This window comes from Rosa chinensis, chromosome 6, assembly GCF_002994745.2.
Source record: "Rosa chinensis cultivar Old Blush chromosome 6, RchiOBHm-V2, whole genome shotgun sequence".
In the NCBI taxonomy this organism is placed as follows: Eukaryota; Viridiplantae; Streptophyta; class Magnoliopsida; order Rosales; family Rosaceae; genus Rosa; species Rosa chinensis.
The window spans coordinates 63,070,068-63,090,276 of record NC_037093.1 but is presented as its reverse complement, the minus strand read 5'-3'; the positions used below and the strand labels follow the sequence as shown (position 1 = coordinate 63,090,276).

The 20,209-nt window shown below is 38.5% G+C and overlaps 4 protein-coding genes across 8 annotated transcripts; 1 reads left to right on the top strand and 3 right to left on the bottom strand.

Annotated features, from left to right (window-relative positions):
* Positions 1-2,432: 2,432 nt before the first annotated feature.
* LOC112174529 (probable BOI-related E3 ubiquitin-protein ligase 2) lies at positions 2,433-5,163 on the bottom strand. The gene is made up of 3 exons (XM_024312314.2): positions 4,678-5,163; positions 3,231-3,878; positions 2,433-3,150 (listed from the first exon to the last, which is right to left on the bottom strand). The coding sequence occupies exons 2-3, from the start codon at positions 3,570-3,572 to the stop codon at positions 2,632-2,634; spliced, it is 861 nt and encodes a 286-aa protein (XP_024168082.1). The 5' UTR covers positions 3,573-3,878; positions 4,678-5,163; the 3' UTR covers positions 2,433-2,631.
* A 166-nt stretch (positions 5,164-5,329) lies between these two features.
* LOC112174528 (prostaglandin E synthase 2) lies at positions 5,330-7,566 on the bottom strand. The gene is made up of 6 exons (XM_024312313.2): positions 7,152-7,566; positions 6,850-6,984; positions 6,664-6,742; positions 6,404-6,498; positions 5,754-5,921; positions 5,330-5,666 (listed from the first exon to the last, which is right to left on the bottom strand). Exons 1-6 carry the CDS (start codon positions 7,477-7,479, stop codon positions 5,506-5,508), a joined length of 966 nt encoding a protein of 321 aa, XP_024168081.1. The 5' UTR covers positions 7,480-7,566; the 3' UTR covers positions 5,330-5,505.
* A 1,435-nt stretch (positions 7,567-9,001) lies between these two features.
* On the top strand, positions 9,002-11,317 carry LOC112170302. Of its 2 annotated transcripts, none has more exons than XM_040508843.1 (3): positions 9,002-9,190; positions 10,325-10,601; positions 10,693-11,317. In XM_040508843.1, exons 1-3 carry the CDS (start codon positions 9,119-9,121, stop codon positions 11,145-11,147), a joined length of 804 nt encoding a protein of 267 aa, XP_040364777.1. In that variant the 5' UTR covers positions 9,002-9,118; the 3' UTR covers positions 11,148-11,317. The 2 variants fall into 2 exon arrangements, with proteins under 2 accessions (XP_040364777.1, XP_024163319.1); XM_024307551.2 differs by having other exon boundaries at positions 10,319-10,601.
* A 191-nt stretch (positions 11,318-11,508) lies between these two features.
* LOC112170301 (pto-interacting protein 1) lies at positions 11,509-13,878 on the bottom strand. Of its 4 annotated transcripts, none has more exons than XM_024307548.2 (6): positions 13,744-13,878; positions 12,994-13,432; positions 12,666-12,914; positions 12,407-12,570; positions 12,077-12,304; positions 11,509-11,999 (listed from the first exon to the last, which is right to left on the bottom strand). In XM_024307548.2, the coding sequence occupies exons 2-6, from the start codon at positions 13,421-13,423 to the stop codon at positions 11,625-11,627; spliced, it is 1,446 nt and encodes a 481-aa protein (XP_024163316.1). In that variant the 5' UTR covers positions 13,424-13,432; positions 13,744-13,878; the 3' UTR covers positions 11,509-11,624. The 4 variants fall into 4 exon arrangements, with proteins under 4 accessions (XP_024163316.1, XP_024163315.1, XP_024163317.1 ...); XM_024307547.2 differs by lacking the exon at positions 13,744-13,878 and adding an exon at positions 13,600-13,741; XM_024307549.2 differs by lacking the exon at positions 13,744-13,878 and having other exon boundaries at positions 12,407-12,567; positions 12,994-13,515.
* Between the last annotated feature and the right edge of the window lie 6,331 nt (positions 13,879-20,209).

Below are 20,209 nucleotides of genomic sequence, written 5' to 3'. Positions count from 1 at the left end.
TGGTGCATGGTTGAATACATTCATTTTGTAGAAACTCCTAATATGATTTCGGAACATGCTCTAAATGCTTTTGTAATCAAGGGTTTAGGCCTAATGTCCCCTCCTTGTATTCGACAGTTTCATTAATCAAGGCTTGACAGTTTCATTAATCAAGGCTTGAGGGCAGCCGCACCAGTCATTTGTTCAAAAAATAATAATAATAATAAAAGAATATTTTTTCTTCCGGCGAACCAAATAAGGTCTCAGTGTTTGATTAGTTGCATAAGAACAACCATCCTTTTTTTTTTTTTTTGAAAAGACAACCATCCTTATTATGTCGTCATAGTTTAGTTGCATGGACAATTTTAATGGTAAAAATGGAGTGAACAACCCTTAATTACAAGAATTTTCTTATTCGAAATCTTATATAATTAAGCAAATTCTCATTTAAATATATGGTTAAATCTTTTAAACTTTATGTTATGACCATAGTTAATATGCAGAAGAACAACATTTTTATCAAGAGAGGGTAAAATCGATATTAGCCATAAAACTGAAAATAACTACTCACTATCTATTTCTTTTATTTTTTATTTTTCAGTTTTTATTTATCTCTCTCAAAATTTTAAAAATAAAAGCATGAATCCCGACAAAAAAAAAAAATAAAAGCCTAAATGACACACACATAATATGTGTCAAGAGACTAATATATACTTATACAACAAGAGTTGTCGATCGTAAATATATTTTTGATCGAAAACGTTAAAGCTACGATAATATCATTGTCTTTAAAAAACGAAATCTCAGTTTCTAACAAAACTTATTCTTCTCTTCCTATTTTTTCATTATATTTTTCTGTTTCTTTCTCTGGCTTTACGAGTTCTTGAAAACTCTTCTTTTTAAGACTTTTGATACTGATATACCATAAAAAGCAGAACAGCATTTGTATACAAACTACAAAGCCAGTGCTGATGAACCAAAACAAGTTGAACATTTCTGTTCCTTTAACAACGAAGACGCAACTGCTGCTCCGCTGACTCCACTGGGTAAACTATATTTACCCATTCCCATTAATTATTACCCCATTCGCGTAAGAACTCACTTTTCGAAATGGCTATTTTGGAACGAGACCCCAAGCAGTTCTACCTCTTCCTCATCACAGAGTTTGCAGCACCATGCATGTTTTCGTGGGACAAACAGAACTTGCCTTATCCAACAGTAACGACAAACGAACCATGAAGAAGACCTTGTTCCAATGTTCCCCTAATTCAAAACTAAAACCCTAGATCCCAGAAGTAAACACATCTCAGCCGTTCATCTAATATTTGCAGCTTTATAAGTGGATCAAACTAATGCCCAGACCAGTTGAAATCTGGGAAGTACAATTGTCTCAGCGACTACTGTGCTGTTCATATTTAGAGAGAGAAAGTGTGTGAGGAGTGAGAAGAACCAGCTAGGATTGCGATTTTCCATGCAGATCAGAAGATCTCCATTTCTCGAAAAAGACCACATCATCCTCCGCCTTTATTCTAGAAACGGTTCTTTTGTTTTTTTCATACGCATTGTTTGCATGACCCATTTACATCGCGCGGGACCCACATCAAAGACTAAAAGCTCCTAACTAGGGCCCCACGTGCTCTCTTTCTTTCTTTCTTTCTTTCTAGGACCTCTGTGATAGAGTCATGTCCCCATGTCCCATGGTGATGGACTCGAACCCGAAAAGCAGTTTTTGCTTTGCGAATACCAAAGACTCTGCCCAAGCCATGATGCTTTACCTTGTTTAACTTTTTTTACCCCGAGGGCGTGAAACGCTTTAACGAAGGTGCAGATAAATTAAAGCCCGCCTGAGAGGCTTACAGATGATGAGCATCGACGTATACTTGGGGCATTTCTAACATAATATTTATTTTAAAAAATTATTAAAATTTAATTAATTTTAAGCTAAGTTTGATCATAACTCAATATTTATATTCTAATTTTAGCTACTTTTAACTATAAAAATAGCTATCACGGTTGGAGATGCTCTTATATCAGTAAGAATTATAATTTTGTTATTTTAAAAATATTTATAGTTAAAAAACTGGGATCACATTAAACTGTTGAATAATAATTGATGTATAGAAGAATTTTCGCTTTTCAAGCATTTACTCTTGCTATCTGAAGCACTTTGGCATTGAAAGCATCAAAGCAAAAAAAAATTACACCATTTGTGGCGGTGGTGACTGGTGCGGTGCAGGCTAGGGCTTTGTAGTCTTCATCATAAACGTCAAACTTTGGTTTCAATATCATCTTTCATTTCCCTCCCCTTTTTGTCAGTTACGAATTTAGAACCGTACCCGCTTACGGCTAAATGACAGCGTTATAGCTGGCCTGGACGTTCTTGTGAGTAGTGACCACAATAAAGAACCCCACTGCATCAAAACACATCGTTTCTCAAAGATTCTTAATCTAAATCAGGTAAGATTACATATTTTACAATAATTTACCTAACAGGAAAAAGGGTTAATAAAATTCTTCTTTTTTACCACATCATGATGAATTTTCAGTACAAAAAATTTCCGACTACAATGACGGACCGGGAAAGTACTGGTATCAACAGTGTGTACTTCCTCAACAATTAAATAAAGAAAAGGCAAGGCAAGCTCTTTGGTGTTAGACCAAAAAGACCTCCATGCTTGCCTCCTTGGTGGATTTACACACGGGGCAGCAATCAAGAAAAGCTTCACAAAACTTGCACGAACAGAGGTGTCTGCAAGGAAGAAAAAGCACGCACGACCTTCTAGCATTACAGCTTTTACAATCCAAACCCAGCTTTTTGTGAGCTACTTTTTCTGAAAGCACTTGTTGCTGCTGCTTCTCACAAGAGCCACAGAAGGACTCTGCATCATCGGCTTCGTTGCTGCACAGGACCATTCTCTCTTTGACCTGTTCGAGCGCGTTGTTGAGGTCCATCACCGTCGTCTCGTTTGCTTTGGCCAATCTCTGCCACGTCTCGGTCTCCATCTCCGCTTTTCTCAAGCAATCTTGAAGCTCCATTGCTCTCTTTCTCGCTTGTGATAAGTGCTCCTCTTTTTGCCTCATCAAACTCGACGTCCTCGACTCGAAGTTGCTCAACAGAGCCGCCAGCTGTCCCTTCCTCTGCTCTTGCAATGCAAATCTCAGCTTCTCATTCTGCATTGAAGTCTTGATTAAAATTTTGAATGGAATCTTAAACCCGAGAAAAATAAAAGATTTGGAATAAAAGTTGTCACCTGCAACTGAAGAATGCAATCTATCTCCCGCCTTTGCAAGTCGAGCTGAGCTGTCAGAGTATCGGGAAATAATGACGCTGTGGGAAGGAAGCTATTGCAAGTGGAATTAGGAGAAACAGAAGAAACTCCTAACCGGTTAGCTTCTAGATTTTGATGAAACTGAGGAGCTTGTTGCTGCTGATAAGGTTGAGGGTTTGGAATGATGCCGGAAAAGAAGTCATGATCAAACCCGGAATCGGAAAGCGGATGAGGAGGGTTGATCGGAGCCCAATCCTGTTGCTGTGGAAAGCCACTCACGCCTAAATTTTCTGAGAAATACATGGTCTGAGCTTGAACTGCCATGTTGAGAATATATGTGGAACCCAAAACTAAAACGCCTCCGTGATTTGGTCACATAATTGTTCAGGAACTATTAATAAGAGAAAGAGTCCAGAACTGACGATGAGGATGATGAAACCAAATGGGGATGAGGTGGTGGTAGGTTTAAAGCTAGATGAGGGTTCATGTTGTTGTTATATCAGAAAAGACGCATGACCCTTTCTTTCTCTCTTTCTACCTATCTATCTAAACGCTCTCTCTCTCTCTCTCTCTGACCTCTCTTTATTGGCATAACCTTTGCCTTCTTTGTTGCTGTGGTTTCTGGTTTAACTGAAAGAGACCATTATGAAAGAAACCCGTGGGTGGTGTTTGGTTATTATATATATAGCAGGAAACTGACAAGTCTTTCTTAAATACACGCATTCAATATTTATCATCTAATTAAACAACGATATTTTTTAAGGGTTAATTTGATTCTATTTGGCGTAATTAAAGAACTAAAAAAGGATAATAAACAAAAGGAAATAGGGGCTGTAATAGGAGTCTTCCCAGAAGCCAGAAGGCTTCAAAACCAATAAGAGGGCATTGATGGGAGAGAGGAAAGAGTGGCGGGTAAACGACGACGTACACATGCAGATACTGTGACAGAGATCACAGAATTATCGGGTCAGAGAGACAGAGAGATTTTTATGAAAAAGCAAAAAAAGAGAGATGTGTTGGTGAAAGAGAAATTCACTCAGTTGAGACGTGAAAGGGTCAGACGTTATAGATTAGAGAATCAGAATAGAGAGATGTCAGTTTGGTCATTGGGAAAGGTTGAAGAATAGCATTTTCTATTTCCTATTTTTGAACGAATCACATTTATTATATGACTATTTACTATTTTACATTCAATGTCCAATTTGACTAACCTAGCTACATACATAGAAACCTGGCTCGAAGCTCTACTGTGCCCTAATGGCTAATGCTACAGCTACTACGAAAACAATTACAGACAATGCAGTAAATAGTATCGAGTCAGTGATGGACTGAAGCGATTGATGAAACAAGGAAAACTACATTACATATATAGCTACTAGCTAGTACTCCAATTAAAAACGACAGAAGGTTCAGCGTCGGATTTTATTACCAGTCTATTAATGTCTTGCCACGTAGGCAGTCATAAACGATGCATGGACCCAAAAAGATTATCGTGTATTGGATCCCTTGGGGCCCTTTTGAGAAAGAGACGAATCCTTTGATGGTGCAATTAGCAAGACTATTCTGATGATAACGCTTCTAGTCTAAAAGATGAGGCTGCAATGACCGCGTGAAGATAAAAAGGCCAACGTTCTGTGAATCTGGTGCAGTGAGTAGTGACTAAGGCTTGCCACGTCGCCGCTACGAGCTGAGCTGGTCATACTGTGAGCATAATGAAGCTCCATTTTATTTTATTTTTGAAATGAAGCTCCTTTACGTGTCAACAAAATCCATGGCACATTGAGCTATAGTTGATGTTGCTCCCAACAACCAACTTGACCTTGATCTTTCCTTCAAACAAAAACAACCAACTTGATCTTTAGTCGGACTACCCTAACAAGATCTGACAAAGTGATTGAACATCAAAGCATTTGGATTTGGGTCGAAAAATGAGGAAGTTCTTTGGGCGATCCAGCCCGAAAGAGTTAGGCGATCCGGCCCAATTATGTTGAACTTGACCCGTGTGAGTTCCGAACGAGTGGTAGTAACAAGAGATTGACAAAATAGACCAAACCAAAATAACACTGAACTCCTAAAAAGCCTTATTGTGAAGGTTGAATAGTATATGATGTAATGCAATACAGCTAGAAGATATGTGGTAAATTTGAAATTATTAGTGACGTATCATTTATTAGTAATTCCTTAAGACTTGACAACCAATGGCTGGACTCTGGAGTAGAGTCAAGGATACTTCTGAAGCAACTAATTTGCTCCACCTTTAGGCATTGACTCTAGCAGACTCTCCCACTGCACCCTCCATTCGACTATACCATTCACCGATTCGGGTGTTCTCCACCATTTCTTTGCCAGATTTAAGGTGCCGAATCGGCCTCAAAACACCAAATACAGCAAGATCAGCCAAGTTAGGAGTTGATCCACCTGTTAAACGACAAGATCATCCAATTATTACAGTTCTATCATAGAATTAGTGTTAATTAATCAAATATCAGATTCTGATGAGCTGACCAAGAAACTGCCGGCCTTTCAGAGCATCCACCCAAGTCTCTGCAGCTCCATATAAAGCTGCACGAGCATCGGTGATATTGTGTCTCTTCTTCAATTTTTTTGATACAAAATACATTGCTGCAGCTCCACCATACTTGGCTACTAGCCTTTCGGATAAACTGAAATTCCCTGCAAGTAAGAGGATGTTTTAAGAGATTTAAGAATAGTTACTGCGAAATTAGATTAAAGGAGTTAACATTAAGGAGTGTGGATGTGCTGATATTGAACATAATGCGCTGAATTCCAGCACCATCCAAAGGTGCAGTAGCCAGCAGATTAGTGTAAAGGAAGTGCCGAAGTGTTAAGTACAAAGTGCAATGAACAGAAGAACTAAAAAGCTTGTGAGAATGTCTTGCTGTAGAGCTTCCACAGATTATGTTTTGTTATGAAGTTCTTCTACAGAGGTAATTTGAATCTCAAAAAAAGCTTTAAAAAAGGAAGTAAACATATGGTTCATGAATTGAGCAATCATAAACATTCAATCCAATAAACAATACAATGTATAGTAAAATAAGCCAAGCACAAATGTTTTTCATGAATAAACTGTGCATACGGGATGTTCTTGTGAAATGAATACAGTAAATGAATTCAGGATCGATCTGATATCATACCGTGACTGGTTATATAATCAAATGACTCAAGAGCTTCTGAAGGAGTTCGATATATGTTTGGTGATAAAACATGTACCAAGTGATCATCCACCCACCTACATCACAAGCAATCAGTTATTAATCATGCCGAAAAACACATAATCACCAATGCCTGAGAAATACAAACAAATGCATTAGACAATTAAAACAGGATGTCTCTTGTAAGATTAGTACCGTGCATGAATGTATACAAAGTTCAATAGTGGAAGCAAGCGACTTACTGGCGCCACTTCTTTTCTTCCTCACTATCAACAAAACTGTTCTCAGGATTGATTCTTTGGAATAGCTTATCAATTATATCTGCGCAAACAAAACTCAGATATTTAACAAAACACAGCGAACTCCAAAAATGAAATTTAGAGATAACAAATTACTAATTAAAATCCGATAACGAAATACACAAGAACCTGAAGAATCCACCATCTGTTCATCGTCAACTTTCAGTATCGGCACCTTCTTGTAATCAGACCATTTGATCTCCTTTTTGCTCATGGGATTAACCTCCATAACTTTGTACGGAATGTTATTATAGTCCAAAAATGCTGAGATACAGAAAAATTTCAGAGCAAAAACAACAAGTATTCAAATTTGGAAATGAGGATCAATTACTCCACTGAAAGCAAGAACTTGAATTCAAATTTAAACATAAAGAAAGCAACCAAACAAGGTATTGTGAAACAAAAATCGAATTTCAATTTCCACTGCTCACCTCTAACCTTGTTGCAGAAAGGGCAGGCTTCGTACTGGTACAGAACGACGTCGTTCGGAGCGAACTTATCGGCGGAGACGTGGGAGTGCACCTCCTGAGCCACGGAAGTAGAGAAGCACTTGGCGCCTCCGGCAGCCACTGAGGGTTTCGATAGGCCAAAGCGATCGCCGGAGCTTTGACGATTGAACCACAGCGGATTCGAATTCGAGCACAAGCCTATCGTCGCTGCTTGAACCAGTCGCTGTGGAGTTGCGCCGCTGACTCTGGTGGCGCCGCCAATACCAGCGGCGGTGCGGCCGAGCAAAGCGATTCCGTTAACCCTTCTCATGACTATCCAATTTTGCTCACAAGTTTTTCACCTCTGCAATTTTGCTCAACTTGGATTAGGGTTTAATCAGGGTTTTGGGGCCACGCAATATATATATATATTTTTTTGGCTCCCAAGTCTCTTCTAGTGAGCTTCTATTCATACCTTCAAAATTGATATTTAGATCTCTCACTTTTTCTAAGTAATAGTTGACTTTGTCAACTTATGTCAAATTACCAATAAAGACACAAATAAAAAAGAAAAGAAAAAATCTCTTCTTATCTCTACGAACAGTAATAGTCTTCAACTTGAGAAAAATTTTCTCCTTTAATATAAACCCTAAAATATATATCGCCAAATGTTATTTAAGTATTTAACGTTGAAGTCAAAATTTTCTGAATTTGACTTTGTCTTAATAAAGTGATAGACTTATTTGCTCACATGTTATTTAAGTATTTAACGTTGAAGTCAAAATTTTCTGAATTTGACTTTGTCTTCTTAAAGTGATAGACTTATTTGCTCACATAGCTGACAATTTACAAGATCTATCAATGCGGGAGAGAAAATGGGAAATACAAAGACATCTCAGTAGATGAAGCCCTACTCATTCTGAATGCAATCAAACATGTGAACGAGGGGCAATTAAAAGTAGTACTCCAACACGTTTATATGACAAACGCAGCAATAGGTAGTTGTCCACAAGATCTTCCCACACATCATCAGTGCATAGCAATTTTATGTGGAACTATGCTATATATATGATGAAAAATTCAACCATTTGATATAAATATATGGAGAATGCACTAGACTCATGGTTGATTATTGTAATTTCCTCCACTATCCCATACATATCTAAAATGAAAATACCATGCATGTTCATTTCAAGCTGCTATGGAAACAAGTAGGAGACAATCAGTTTATGGACAAGGACACCTAAATGCAATGAAAATAATACTTGAAAAACATATTTATACGAGATGATGAGCAAATATGGTATTGTTGCCTACGTCAATCAAGAGTCAACAATTCATTGAAAAAATGTTAGCACCTCTATTACTTGTATATGGAGATGAACTTCCAAAAAAAAAAAAAAATTGCTGCAATTCCAAATCTTTAAAAATTGAAGGAAATCCAACTACTGATTTTTGAAAGTATAAATAGAATCTAAAAAAAGAAAAAAAGTCTTTTATTGATTTTATTGGACGATGGACATTATAGGAAAATTAGAGAAGTGTAAATAATAAATTGATTATTTGTAAAAGTAAGTTAGAGGTGTAGGGAGGTCCAAATGTCAAATTTAGAGATATGAATAAAAGCTCTCATCTGGAAAAGTAGACACACTAAAAATCTGTCAGAATCGGGTCGGGTTACATCGGGTCGAGATTTACGAAATGAGGCCCAATAAAGTAAGTACCTTCCCCTGAAGTATTGTGATTGAGTCAGTAAATTATAACTATTTTTAAGGGTATTTTTGGCATGAAAAAGTCCCGAGTCGGTCAATCTAGATCTTCTATATATATGCCCTATGCTGTTGAGAACCACATCATTCTGTTATCTGCTGGCCGTCTCCAAGCCCTCGCGCTAAGCTCTGCTAGGGTTTCGTTTTGTGGGGGAGCTGGTTAAGCTTTTAGTAGTCGGGGAAATTCATCGTTGCCGGAAAATGTCTCGGTGCTTGCCTTACACGCCTTCCGTGAAGGCAGTGAATAGAGAGGCCTTGCTCGAACCGATTAAGGTTTGTTTGAGAGCAATTTGATGCTTTACTTGGCCTCTCCCCTATCTCTCTGTGCAACACCATGTAAAATATGTGTCTGCGATTGTATTCAATTGAATAGATTGAGTAGTAAATTTGTTTACTTTTGTGGGCCGAATTCGTGTCTGAGACCAGTCTGTTCTTAGTCCACGTTAGATTTGCCCTATTGCTAGTTTTGGCGAAGAAAAACCCATCTGTTCATTGATTGGTGATTTTTAGCTCATGGTTCTAATGGGTTTTGTGCTTGGAAAACCCAGTTGCCCAAGTAGGTTTTCGGACTTTCGCTGGTTCTTTATGTGATAGAATGCAAATTTCAGAATCCCCTATTAATATAGGGGTGTTGAGCATGCTTTGATGTTGGATTAACATTGGGGGCCTCAACGGTTACTTGGTTAAGAATGATTTTGTGTGGGATTTGATGATTTTGTGAATATGTGAAACTCGACCCTGCTGATAGTTTAGTTAGTTTGATAAATGAGGGATCTCTGTAGAATGATGGGTTTTGAACTGTGATGCCAACCTGTTTATGTGTTTGGAAGTATTGCAATCCTAGATTGATCAAATAATTGGCTTTGATTCTTTAGGTTTTCAAATTAATTGATAACTTAAACCTCAAACTTGAACATTGAAGTTGAGAGCATCCAGTGAGGTGCACTTCATCCTGAAGCAAATGAATAGAGATAAGTAGGTCACTGCTGCCTTTTGAAACTATATTGTAACACGAACTTGGTGTCGGTAAAAACTTTAAGGGGCATGTCCTTAGTCCTTGTTTTGATTTTTTGGTCGGAAAATCAACTTTTAAACTATGCTTCAGTCATGCTAGGTTTCATTGTGGTTTACTTTTACGAATCAATGTCAAGTGATATATTATCACTGATATGTTCTAAGTGAGTGATAAGTGGACAAATTGGATTGGTGGTAATGTTACTTGAACCTGGAGTGGCTCACTATTGTCTATTAAAACACAGAGCAATGATGCTTTAGATAATCCTTTTTGTCGTTGTTCACTCTTCAAAATTTGCGTAGCGTCTCTGTTTCTTTGCTTTAGACATGTTTGATTGGCCTTCTTTCTTCCAATCTTATTCACTTTTTATACTGGTGCGTCAAAAGCTCCAGAGAGAATTGGAGAAGAAAGCCAAGACACATAGGAAGAAAGAGAAGAAAGAGAAGAAGGAGAAGAAAGAGAAGGGGGAGAAGAGAAAATGGCATAAAGAGGATGAGTTATCTACTTGCGCCGTTATTTGGGGAGTGGATGCAATAGCAAGGGGCCCTCAAGTAGTAGAATCAAATCAACTGGAGAAAAGTGACATTACCGAAGAACATGAATTACCAACCTTGTCTGATAACATTTGCTACTTGTCTGATGGTATCCAAAGTGGCACAAAGAGGAAAAGTGAGTTTGTCAGTTTAATTAGATGGTGGTGCCTACCTGATCCATATTTAGTCTCTCCTAACCCTTATTTTCAATTTTGATCTTGAAACAGGAACCATCATTCGCATTAAATCATTGCCCAAGTGCAGTGATACAGAGTCCTCACATGCCTCTTGTGCCATGCATACTTCTGGGAAGACAGATTTCCAAACAGATCTAAAGATGACAGAAATTGTTCATGCACCTAGTGCAGAGACAAATGTAGAATTTGAGGAAGCCACTTGTGCTTCGGACCAAAAGGTGTCAACATGTGAAGACCATACGGAGGGTTTACTGCACCGGTCTCTGATTGGTAATTGGGTTCAACCTCAACTTCAGACAGCACCCGACGATTGTGGTGATGAAGATTGGCTTTTTGAGACGAAGCAGGAAAATAAACGTGGTTTTGAAAGATTCAAAGCTAGCAATGAGGTGGTGTCCCGTTGTACAAGTCAGACGTTGTGGCCACAAGCACACTGGTTACCTGATCCTGGCTTATCCGCACTACCCTTTACTGTTCCATTTTAGTTTTTCTAGCTTCTTTTGTGTACATGGGTGGCTTGTATAGTATAGTTCCACCGAGCATCGAGAGAACTAGATTGATTTGATATTATTCTTGTAGAAGGCATCATCACCCACTTGAAATCCTCTTGTAATTGAATTATTTCACTTCTATTCAAAGAAATCATCATTTTTTATCTTCTGTGTAGTATAGTTCCACTGAGCATCAAGGGGACTACATTGATTTGATATTATTCTTGTAGAGGCATCATCACATACTCGAAATCCACCATTATCAAAGAAATCATCATTTTTTATCGTCTATGTTTTGTTATGCTACTGCCCGATGTTGGAATCCATACTGGAGATTACTTTTTCGGAAAGAGTAGTTTATCTCTGTGCTTGAATATGCAACTTAATCTGTCCCTTTGAAATGTACTGTACAACAGAATGATCTGGTGGCAAAGCAAACTGAATATGCACCACCCTAGAGGCATCCAAAATTCAAAATTGATGGTCATGTATAGTTAAGTAGTCCTTCAATTTAAGGCGGGGAGTTTTTCCTGCACTGGATGCTGTATCAGTAGAACTTGATGGTGAAATGCTATCATCCTTTGTCTCGGACACTTCGGAAACTGAATTCCAATCAGCTTCCAGTAAACTGTCATCTTCGGCTTCATAATAGTCTGACTCATTGGCATCTGTCTCCCCTCCTAAGATTTTCAGTACCTGCCTCATATTTGGACGAATTTGAGCTGACTGGTTTGTGCAAAGACTTGCTGCCATAGACATTCTACGAATTTGGACAATATCATAGTCCGCTCTTAGCTTGGGATCCAGCAATGCTTTAAGATCTCCAATTTTTAATAGCTTTCTTGCCTGAATCAACAGAATGTGACAAGCTTTTAGGAAATGAAAATTGAACACACATTGACATACTAAGATAGAGTTCTTACCCACTTGATCAAGCTCTCTTGTCCTTTTGGAGCCTCAACATCAACTGGCTTTCTTCCTGATAGTAGTTCAAGGAGAACTACACCAAAGGCGTACACATCAACCTTGTCACTGACCCTCCCTTGCATGAAATACTCTGGAGCCATGTATCCGAAAGTTCCCACCACATCATTACTTATTACATAACTAGAATCCACTGATCCCCATATAGCAAGCCCAAAATCTGACAACTGCGTACATTGAAACATCCGAAAAATGAACTAAATCAGCACTAACATCTTCGGTATGGTGCAAAAAAATGAAGTAGGGCAAAGCGCGCATGACATATATACCTGTGGCTGATGATCACTTGAGAGAAGAATGTTTGCAGATTTTACGTCTCTATGAATAATCGGCTGAGGGCACTCATTGTGTAGATAATTTAGAGCCTCAGCAACTGCAACTGCCACGTTGAATCTCACTTCCCATGGCAGTACAGAACCATCATTACAATCTGCTTCAAAATCAAATATATACAGATTTTGTTCAGCCTTCAATTCAATGGGTTTTACAGAAAGAATTAAACCATTGAAGTTATATAGTATTGCTTACCATGCAAGTTCTCCTCCAAACTCCCCCTAGGAAAGAGCTCATATACTAGAACAAGATTCTCATCTTCCTCACACACGCCAATGAGAGATACTATATGCTTATGCTTAATTGAAGACACAAATTTGGCTTCCAAGCAAAAATCATCCCAAGCTTCCTTGTATACTTTCAAAATCTTCACCGCCACGGATTTCCCACATCGGAGAACTCCTCTGTACACACTGCTGCACCCTCCCTCGCCGATAAGATTATCTGTTCATCACAAACAAATACTTCAGAAAGGCAACTACACAAATGATATAAACACCAACTTGTGAAGATTATAACTGACCTGAGGAGAATTGAGAAGTTGCAGTCCTTATTTCGGCGTAGCTAAACATCCTGCAACCTTGTGAGTCTTTCTTAATGAGGAACTTCAATTCATTAGCAAGCTGCAGATTGACTGAGGTTGTTCGACTAGGAAGTCCCATCACCCACTCGACTACAGACACATCTTTTGCTTCAAACTTTCTACCAGGAGTACTCATGGTTTCGGAGGTTGCTACACGAAGGAGAGGCCAACCAGGCCTTGATAAAGGTGATGCATATTCATCTTCTTCAACCTCCCAACTCTTCGAATCATCATCTGATTTTTCACAAGCTCCCTGAGTCTCCATAGGAACAGTTACTTTCTGAAGGGGCCAGCCAAAAGTTGATTCTGACATATCGCAACTTAACCAACCTCTATCAGATTCCGATGAATTCCGCTTCTTGGTCCTCATTGTTTACACCTGCAAACTCAAAAGCTTTAGCTTCAGCCGCCTTGAATTCGTATACTCACCCTAGTAATTCATATTATTCATGGTTATATATATATATGATACTATGCTCGGAACTATATAATAACACTAACAGAGCTCAGCCACCTTGACTATTATAAATGATTTCCACGTTGTACCTGTTTTTGAGATTAACGTTTACCACAGAAGACCAACAGAAAATTCTCGGCGAGTTCATGTTTTAAGAACGGAGACGATAAGACAAACAGAAAGGTAGTATTGCATTATATATTTAAAAAAAAGAAAAGGATAAGGAACTTGACCCGGATCTTCTTCATTTTGAAATTCCGACGGCTTGTTATTCTCGCATACAAATCATCTAATCCAACCAACCTGACCAACCCCCTCTTTTAAAATACTGAATATTGCAGCCAAATAAGTACACCAAATGTGACTAATCTCTCCGGCAGTTCAAACTTATAGGCATTTTGACCATGGTAGCTGCTACGGTGCTACCTATCACATCGCCACCACATTCCACATTCATTGTAAATTTGAGACTCAATTCGACTTGCTGAAAAATTCAGCTTCTTAGAGATTGCTAAGGGAGTAATTATGAGGTTAAGGACAAAGTAAGGACAAAGTAAAGGATTTATCTCGGGCCAATTTATTCTTCATAGAAATTTCTAGATGATAGAATCTACAATTATATCAATTAAAATTCTATTAATTGAGATTTTCATTCTTTGGTTAGATATATTTAGAACTTAAAAATATGTAATGAATTAATAATAATAATAATAATATTATTATTATTATAGGTCTGCTCATCTACGGGACAGTTTTTAAGGGATTGTGAGGGACAAGTGAATCTGACGGTTGAAAATAAATGCACAGTTTTAAGTTGTTATAATTTATGCTTTTATATTTAATATATGTGGTTAAGATGCATTTGTCCCTCACAGTCCCTTAAAACTGTCTCTTAGGTGAGCAGACCTAAATAATAGATTTGCTCACTTACACAAACACTCTAAGAGATTGCCCACTTACACAAACACTCTAAGAGATTGCCCACTTACACAACGGTTTTTCTTTTTATAGAAAATTACTTATAAGTGTCATTTTAAAACTTAAATTAGCAATAAGCCACCTAACATTTTTTGTCTTGATAAGGCCACTTGAATTCTCAAATTTTACCATACCTGACGATTCTGCCCTTCTACATAAGAAAACCAACTTGATATCAGATTAATCATTCTCTCTCTCTCTCTCTCTCTCTCTCTCTCTCTCTCTCTCTCTCTCTCTCTCTCTCTCTCTCTCTCTCTCTCTCTCTCTCTCTCTCTCTCTCTCTCTCTCTCCTCTCTCTCTGCGACTCCTCGAAGGAAGCCCTCTCTCTTCCTCTTCGTCCTCCGACGAACCGATCATCGCTTTTGTTTCTCTGGCTTCCAGCAACGGCGGCCAAGATGACTACGGCCTTCATCAAAGCAGAACCAACGGCCTTTATCAAACCTACCTACGACCTAAACGATGAGAGATCTCGGCATTCCAAGCAGTTGTCGAATTGAAGCATTTCGATGTCCCTCTGATGTCGCCGATGACCAATTCTCCGGTCAATTGCATCCGCCTCCAACGGGATCTATGTTACACCATCGGCCGGAGCTCTCTCTCATGCTCGTCTCAATCAAACTGAATTGAGTTCGATTATCGGCGAGAGGAGGAAGAAGAAGATGTTTAGGATACACAGGAATAGGCCGATGAAGTTAGGTAAGAGATTCAATTTCAAGTTTACTCAGTTTAAGGCCCCTATCTTATGCTCGTCGCAATTGAACTGAATTGATTTTGATTCTCAACACTGAGCATATATGTATGATTGCGCTCTGTTTCATAATTTGCTTCAATCTCTGTATATGGACAAGTTGAATGCATTTTTATTCATTCTTGTGACAATTTTTATGTAGGAGAGGTTAAACTGTATCAGAAGAAGCTACAACGTTTCATAGATTTGAGCAAAGGTACACATACTCTTCTGTATTTGTTGTCAAATTTTAGATTTCAAATTTTGTTCATAATTTCAAATGGCAGGACTGTATTACACCATCGTTTAGAGTACTGTAATTTTAAAACAGATTCATACTTTCTTGTGTAATGTCGTGTGTATTATATTCAATTAAAATAATGTATATTGTAATATCAGAGAGCATATTGATCAACCATTTGTATCTTTCTGCAAGGTTTGCTAAGAAATAAAGGCAGTCTAATTGTTAAGAGTTTAGTTGTGGACGTGTATGTTTTGATGCTTATGCAATAATAAGTGTGGAAATTTTGTGTGATTAATTAATGAGGAATTTATGGGGAGGATTTTCTGGTTTGGTTAGTGTGATGGTGATGTCTGTGATTATAGGTGCTGAGAGAATGGGACAAGCTGTTTGTGTCCATTATGTATGTGGAAATTGGGGGGAAAACGATTGCTAAGTCGAGCAAAGCAACGGTGCGAAATGGGAATTGTCAATGGAGTGAGGCACTTTCAGAATCTATATGAGATGGAAAATTGTTTCTTAAGCTGGTGGTTGCCATGGTATTGTTATTGTTATTGTTAGGTTTTTCATTTTGATTGATTTCGAGTCAGTAACTCTCTATAACTATTATAGTGGCTTTTCAATACAGTGATGATAGCGTTTTATGCTTATGTTAGTATTTTTTCAAGTTGATGTCAGAAACTATGTTTTCATTTTGATTGATTTCAAGTCAGTCGCTCTTTATAACTATTATAGTGGTTTTTCAACACAGTGATAGTAGCTATCTATGTCTATGCTAATATCTTTTCAAACTGAACGAAATTCAATTTTCTTCTTGTTGTGATTTCGTATCTCTAGCATTTCTTGTTTGGAATTTGTGTTACATTGTCAACATGTATAATCAGTATTTATGTCAGTAGCTTTTTATTACTGGTCCAGTAGCTTTTGTTTTTGTTGCTAGTGACAGTAGCTTTTGTTTGTTTCTGGTTACAGTAGTTTTTGTTGTTGGTGACAGTAGTTTTTGTTGCTAGTGATAGTAGTTTTTCGTTTCTGGTGGCAGTAGCTTTTGTTTATGGTGACAGTAGCTTTCTGATGTTGGTGACAGTAGTTTTTGTTGTTGGCGGGAGTAGCTTTTAGTGTTGCTGAGAGTAGCTCTTGTTGCTGGTGACAATAACTTTTATTGCTGATGATAATAGTTTTTGTACCTCACTTGAGAACTCATTAAAATATCTTTTGTTGCTAGTGACAGTAATATTTGTTGTTGGTGGAAGTAGCTTTTAGTGTTGGTGACAGTAACTTTTGTGACCTCATAGAAGGTCCTGGAAATTTCATCAGAGTAGCTTTTATTGTTGGTGACAGTAGCTTTTGTGGCCTCGCTGCATGAGGTTGCCGGAAATCTCATCATAGTAGCTTTTCTTGCTAGCGACAGTAGCTTTTGTGGTCGCCGGAGACCTGCCGGAAGTTGGTCTGAGGTCGCCCGGAGTTGACCGGAGACCTTGCCTGAGAAGAGAGAGAGAATAGTTGTTGACTTTTTACTCTAGTGGTATTTTTGTAAATATGTTGGTTTTTATATCTAAAATATAACACTATTTTTAATCTAGTGGCTTTATGAGGGAAAAAATTAGTTTGTGGTCTTATGGCTAAAAAAACATTCAAAGATACACTTATATGTAATTAACTCTTATTTTTAAACCCACTTACCCAAAATTCTAAGAGTTGGACATGTTTTCTTCATATTTTTGGATTGTTTTGCCCTTTTTAATTATCAAAGCTGAAAATTGAAACAGAAATAGACTTAGAGAGAGAAACTCCCCTATTATAGAGAGAGAAGCTCTGCCATTTTAGAGAGAGAGAGGAGCTGTGCAATTTCTGGGAGCTCTGCAAATTCGAGAGAGAGAGAGAGGAGCTATGCGATTTCGAGAAGAGAGAGAAACTGTGTGATTTCTGAAGAGAGGAGCTCTGCGATTTCTAGAGAGAGAAGCTCTGATATTTCTAGATAGAGAGAGGAGCTGTGGTGTGATTATCACTATAGACTGAGATCGAGCTCTTGTTTGTGTTTCTCCTTCATCACGGTTTGATTCTTTTCTTCTTCGATCTCTAAATTTTTTTTTTTAATTTGTTTAATCAGCTCGGTTTAATTTGTTTGATTTGAATTTCTAGGTCTTTTTGTGTACACTGTGTTAGTTTTGAATTGCTTTGTTAACTTCGAACTGATTTTGGTGAATTTGAGCTTCGTGTTAAGTTTGAACTGGTTTTTTGACTTTGATCTTCGTTTCGTTTCGTATTTGTTGATTCTGTTTGTTCTGAAACAGTTAGATTCATATTTTCTAGTTCTAACGAAATATTAGTTGTGTTCAGAGCAATTTGTTCCTGTTTCTGAAGTGTTTTTTTGTTGTAGTTTTGGCCATATTATTGGGGGGCAATAATCTGCCTACTGGGGGGCAATAATGTGTCTTAATTGTTATGAAGTCTCTATAATTGTGTTCAGTGATATTTTCCTTTGTGTTTAAAGACTCCTTCTAATGTGTTTTGGTAGTTCTGACTATATTATTAGGGGGCAATAATCTGTTTATTGCGGGGCAATAATCTGTTTATTGCATGGCAATAATATATTTGTTTTGTTATTTTTTGCAGGAATATGGGTGATCCTTTGGTTGTTAGGTGCATTTATTCTTGCGAAAAGGCCACCCGGGAGGCCTAGGGTGAAGCGGTTCAAGTCAAGTGGAGAGTGTGAAAAAAAAAGCCAATTCGTTGTGGTCGTTGTGGCAAAATGGACGCTCATAACCTGATTATTTGGGGACTTAAATTCACCAAGTATTGAATTTGAATACCTGTACTTCTGTAAACTAATTTAAAACCAAACTGAGTTGCGTTTGACCATCTATAAAAAAATTATTGGGGGGCAATAAACTTTTTATGACCCCCCAATAAACCAATTATTTTGGTTAATGAATCTAGCAGCAATTTGTTGAAAGGACCTGTAATAAATGAACCACAGTTAAGGCATTATTGGGGGAGGGGGGGGGCAATAATCTCTCTATTGCCTCCCAATAGACCACCCCAAAAATCACCAGTTTCTATCATTGACAGATTATTGTACTTTAATAAACTCAAAACAACATAACACTTATCAAAACTCTAATTTCAATGATCAATTAACCACAGTTAAGAAATTATTGGGGGGCAATAATCTGTCTATTGCCCCCCAATAGACCACCCCAAAAATCACCAGTTTCTATCATTGACAGATTAATGTGCTTTAATAAACAGCGCAGTGATTATTGCCCCCCCAATAAACATATTATTGGGGGGCAATAATCTTTTTCTTTATTGGGGGGACAGATGACGCCGGTGATTGCGATCTGCTCGACTGGGGACGAAGACACCGACGATTGCTCTTGGATCGACCTGAACTGTGAAATTGCAGGTGCGAAATCTCCTGACCTTGAAGCTTCATAATCGATTGGGTTTGGAACAGAAAGGTTGATGATGGAGTCGGACTTCGCGACAGATCAAAGTAACTTGAGGAGCGAGCGGAGGTCGTAGACTCGGAGGAATGAGAACTCGGTGCGGACCAGATCGCCGACGGCGGTGGCCAGTGAGTCTGATTCGGATTCCAGCGAGGGCTTGGGTGTGATTCACTCGGTCCATTGAGAGAGTGTCTGAGATGAGAGAAAGGTTGAGGGGAGTCGAGAGAGAGAGTATGAGGGCAATACTGTCAATAGATGTTAGATTGGGTAACTAAGAGGGCAATTTTTAGACTGAAATTTGGTAAGTGGTCACGACCTTTTTTTTTTTTTTTTTTTTTTTTTTTAAGGGGCTGGTGCGGCTGCCCTCAAACTTTGATTAATGAAATTGCATAATACAAGGGGAGATGTAGAGCCTGAACCCCATATTACAATAAGCATAAAGAGAACATCCTAAAATAATACCAAAACTCTCTACAAAAAACTATATATTATAACAAGCACCAATTAGCAAATAGTGCACGAATGACTATTCCATTTGCTTTGACATAGCGGTGACATACCGGAAAGATAACTCTATCACGAAAAAGTATCATTACAAATAGCACAATTTTCCCACTATGTTGCCGCAAGGAAATAAATCCAGCGACACTCAATTTCATCATGCCACTAGGAGGTTGCGTCCATTTGATCAAACAAATAGTTCGCCGCCTCACTAGGCCAAACAAGGCACACAGAGTGGGCATACCGGGATCAAGCCCGCGTCGCCCTATCATAGAGTGATAGGAATTTATTACTGGCATAAAACCACAATCTACTAAAAAACAATAATAAAAGCAAGCAATAAAAATAATAGCAGGCCAATAAAGGCCCAAAGACTTATTCCAAGCACAATCTCCGTCCCAGCCAACAGAAAAATTGCAACAGCCCATTAGCCCAACCTAGTATCGCCCATAACCTTCTACCACCGTCACATCATCATCACCTTTGCTTCACCAATGCCATCGTACCTCCGCATTCTCGCCAACACCCTCCTTTTTCCAAGCAGATCCGCCCCCCACCGTCCCGCCTAGCCTCATTGAAGCCAACGCATCCAAACCAACGGAACCCGCCACCACAGCAACCCAAACCCACCACCCAACTCACACCCAAACCAACGACAACCACTGGTTGTGCAAAGCCATCCAACCAACCCTCGAATCACGTAAGCCAGAGAAATTCTGATCTGACGCATTTGAGCCCCGATCCAGCCTCTCGCTGATTGATCGATGTTGAGCGCAGGTAAGGGAGACCCATCGCAACTTTTT

What these genes read in the sequence shown, in the direction of transcription:
- LOC112174528 (XM_024312313.2), bottom strand. Translation starts at nt 7,479, where the DNA reads ATGAGAAGGGTTAACGGAATCGCTTTGCTCGGCCGCACCGCCGCTGGT. An exon ending in TTTCTGCAACAAGGTTAGAG is followed by an intron (nt 6,985 to 7,151) that starts GTGAGCAGTGGA and finishes TCTGTATCTCAG; the next exon opens with CATTTTTGGACTATAATAAC. An exon ending in GAAGAAAAGAAGTGGCGCCA is followed by an intron (nt 6,499 to 6,663) that starts GTAAGTCGCTTG and finishes CTTGTGATGTAG; the next exon opens with GTGGGTGGATGATCACTTGG.
- LOC112174529 (XM_024312314.2), bottom strand. Translation starts at nt 3,572, where the DNA reads ATGGCAGTTCAAGCTCAGACCATGTATTTCTCAGAAAATTTAGGCGTG. An exon ending in ATTGCATTCTTCAGTTGCAG is followed by an intron (nt 3,151 to 3,230) that starts GTGACAACTTTT and finishes ACTTCAATGCAG; the next exon opens with AATGAGAAGCTGAGATTTGC.
- LOC112170301 (XM_024307548.2), bottom strand. Translation starts at nt 13,423, where the DNA reads ATGAGGACCAAGAAGCGGAATTCATCGGAATCTGATAGAGGTTGGTTA. An exon ending in CAAGTGATCATCAGCCACAG is followed by an intron (nt 12,305 to 12,406) that starts GTATATATGTCA and finishes CAATGTACGCAG; the next exon opens with TTGTCAGATTTTGGGCTTGC. An exon ending in AAGAGAGCTTGATCAAGTGG is followed by an intron (nt 12,000 to 12,076) that starts GTAAGAACTCTA and finishes CTGTTGATTCAG; the next exon opens with GCAAGAAAGCTATTAAAAAT.
- LOC112170302 (XM_024307551.2), top strand. Translation starts at nt 9,119, where the DNA reads ATGTCTCGGTGCTTGCCTTACACGCCTTCCGTGAAGGCAGTGAATAGA. An exon ending in CCTTGCTCGAACCGATTAAG is followed by an intron (nt 9,191 to 10,318) that starts GTTTGTTTGAGA and finishes GTGCGTCAAAAG; the next exon opens with CTCCAGAGAGAATTGGAGAA. An exon ending in AAGTGGCACAAAGAGGAAAA is followed by an intron (nt 10,602 to 10,692) that starts GTGAGTTTGTCA and finishes ATCTTGAAACAG; the next exon opens with GAACCATCATTCGCATTAAA.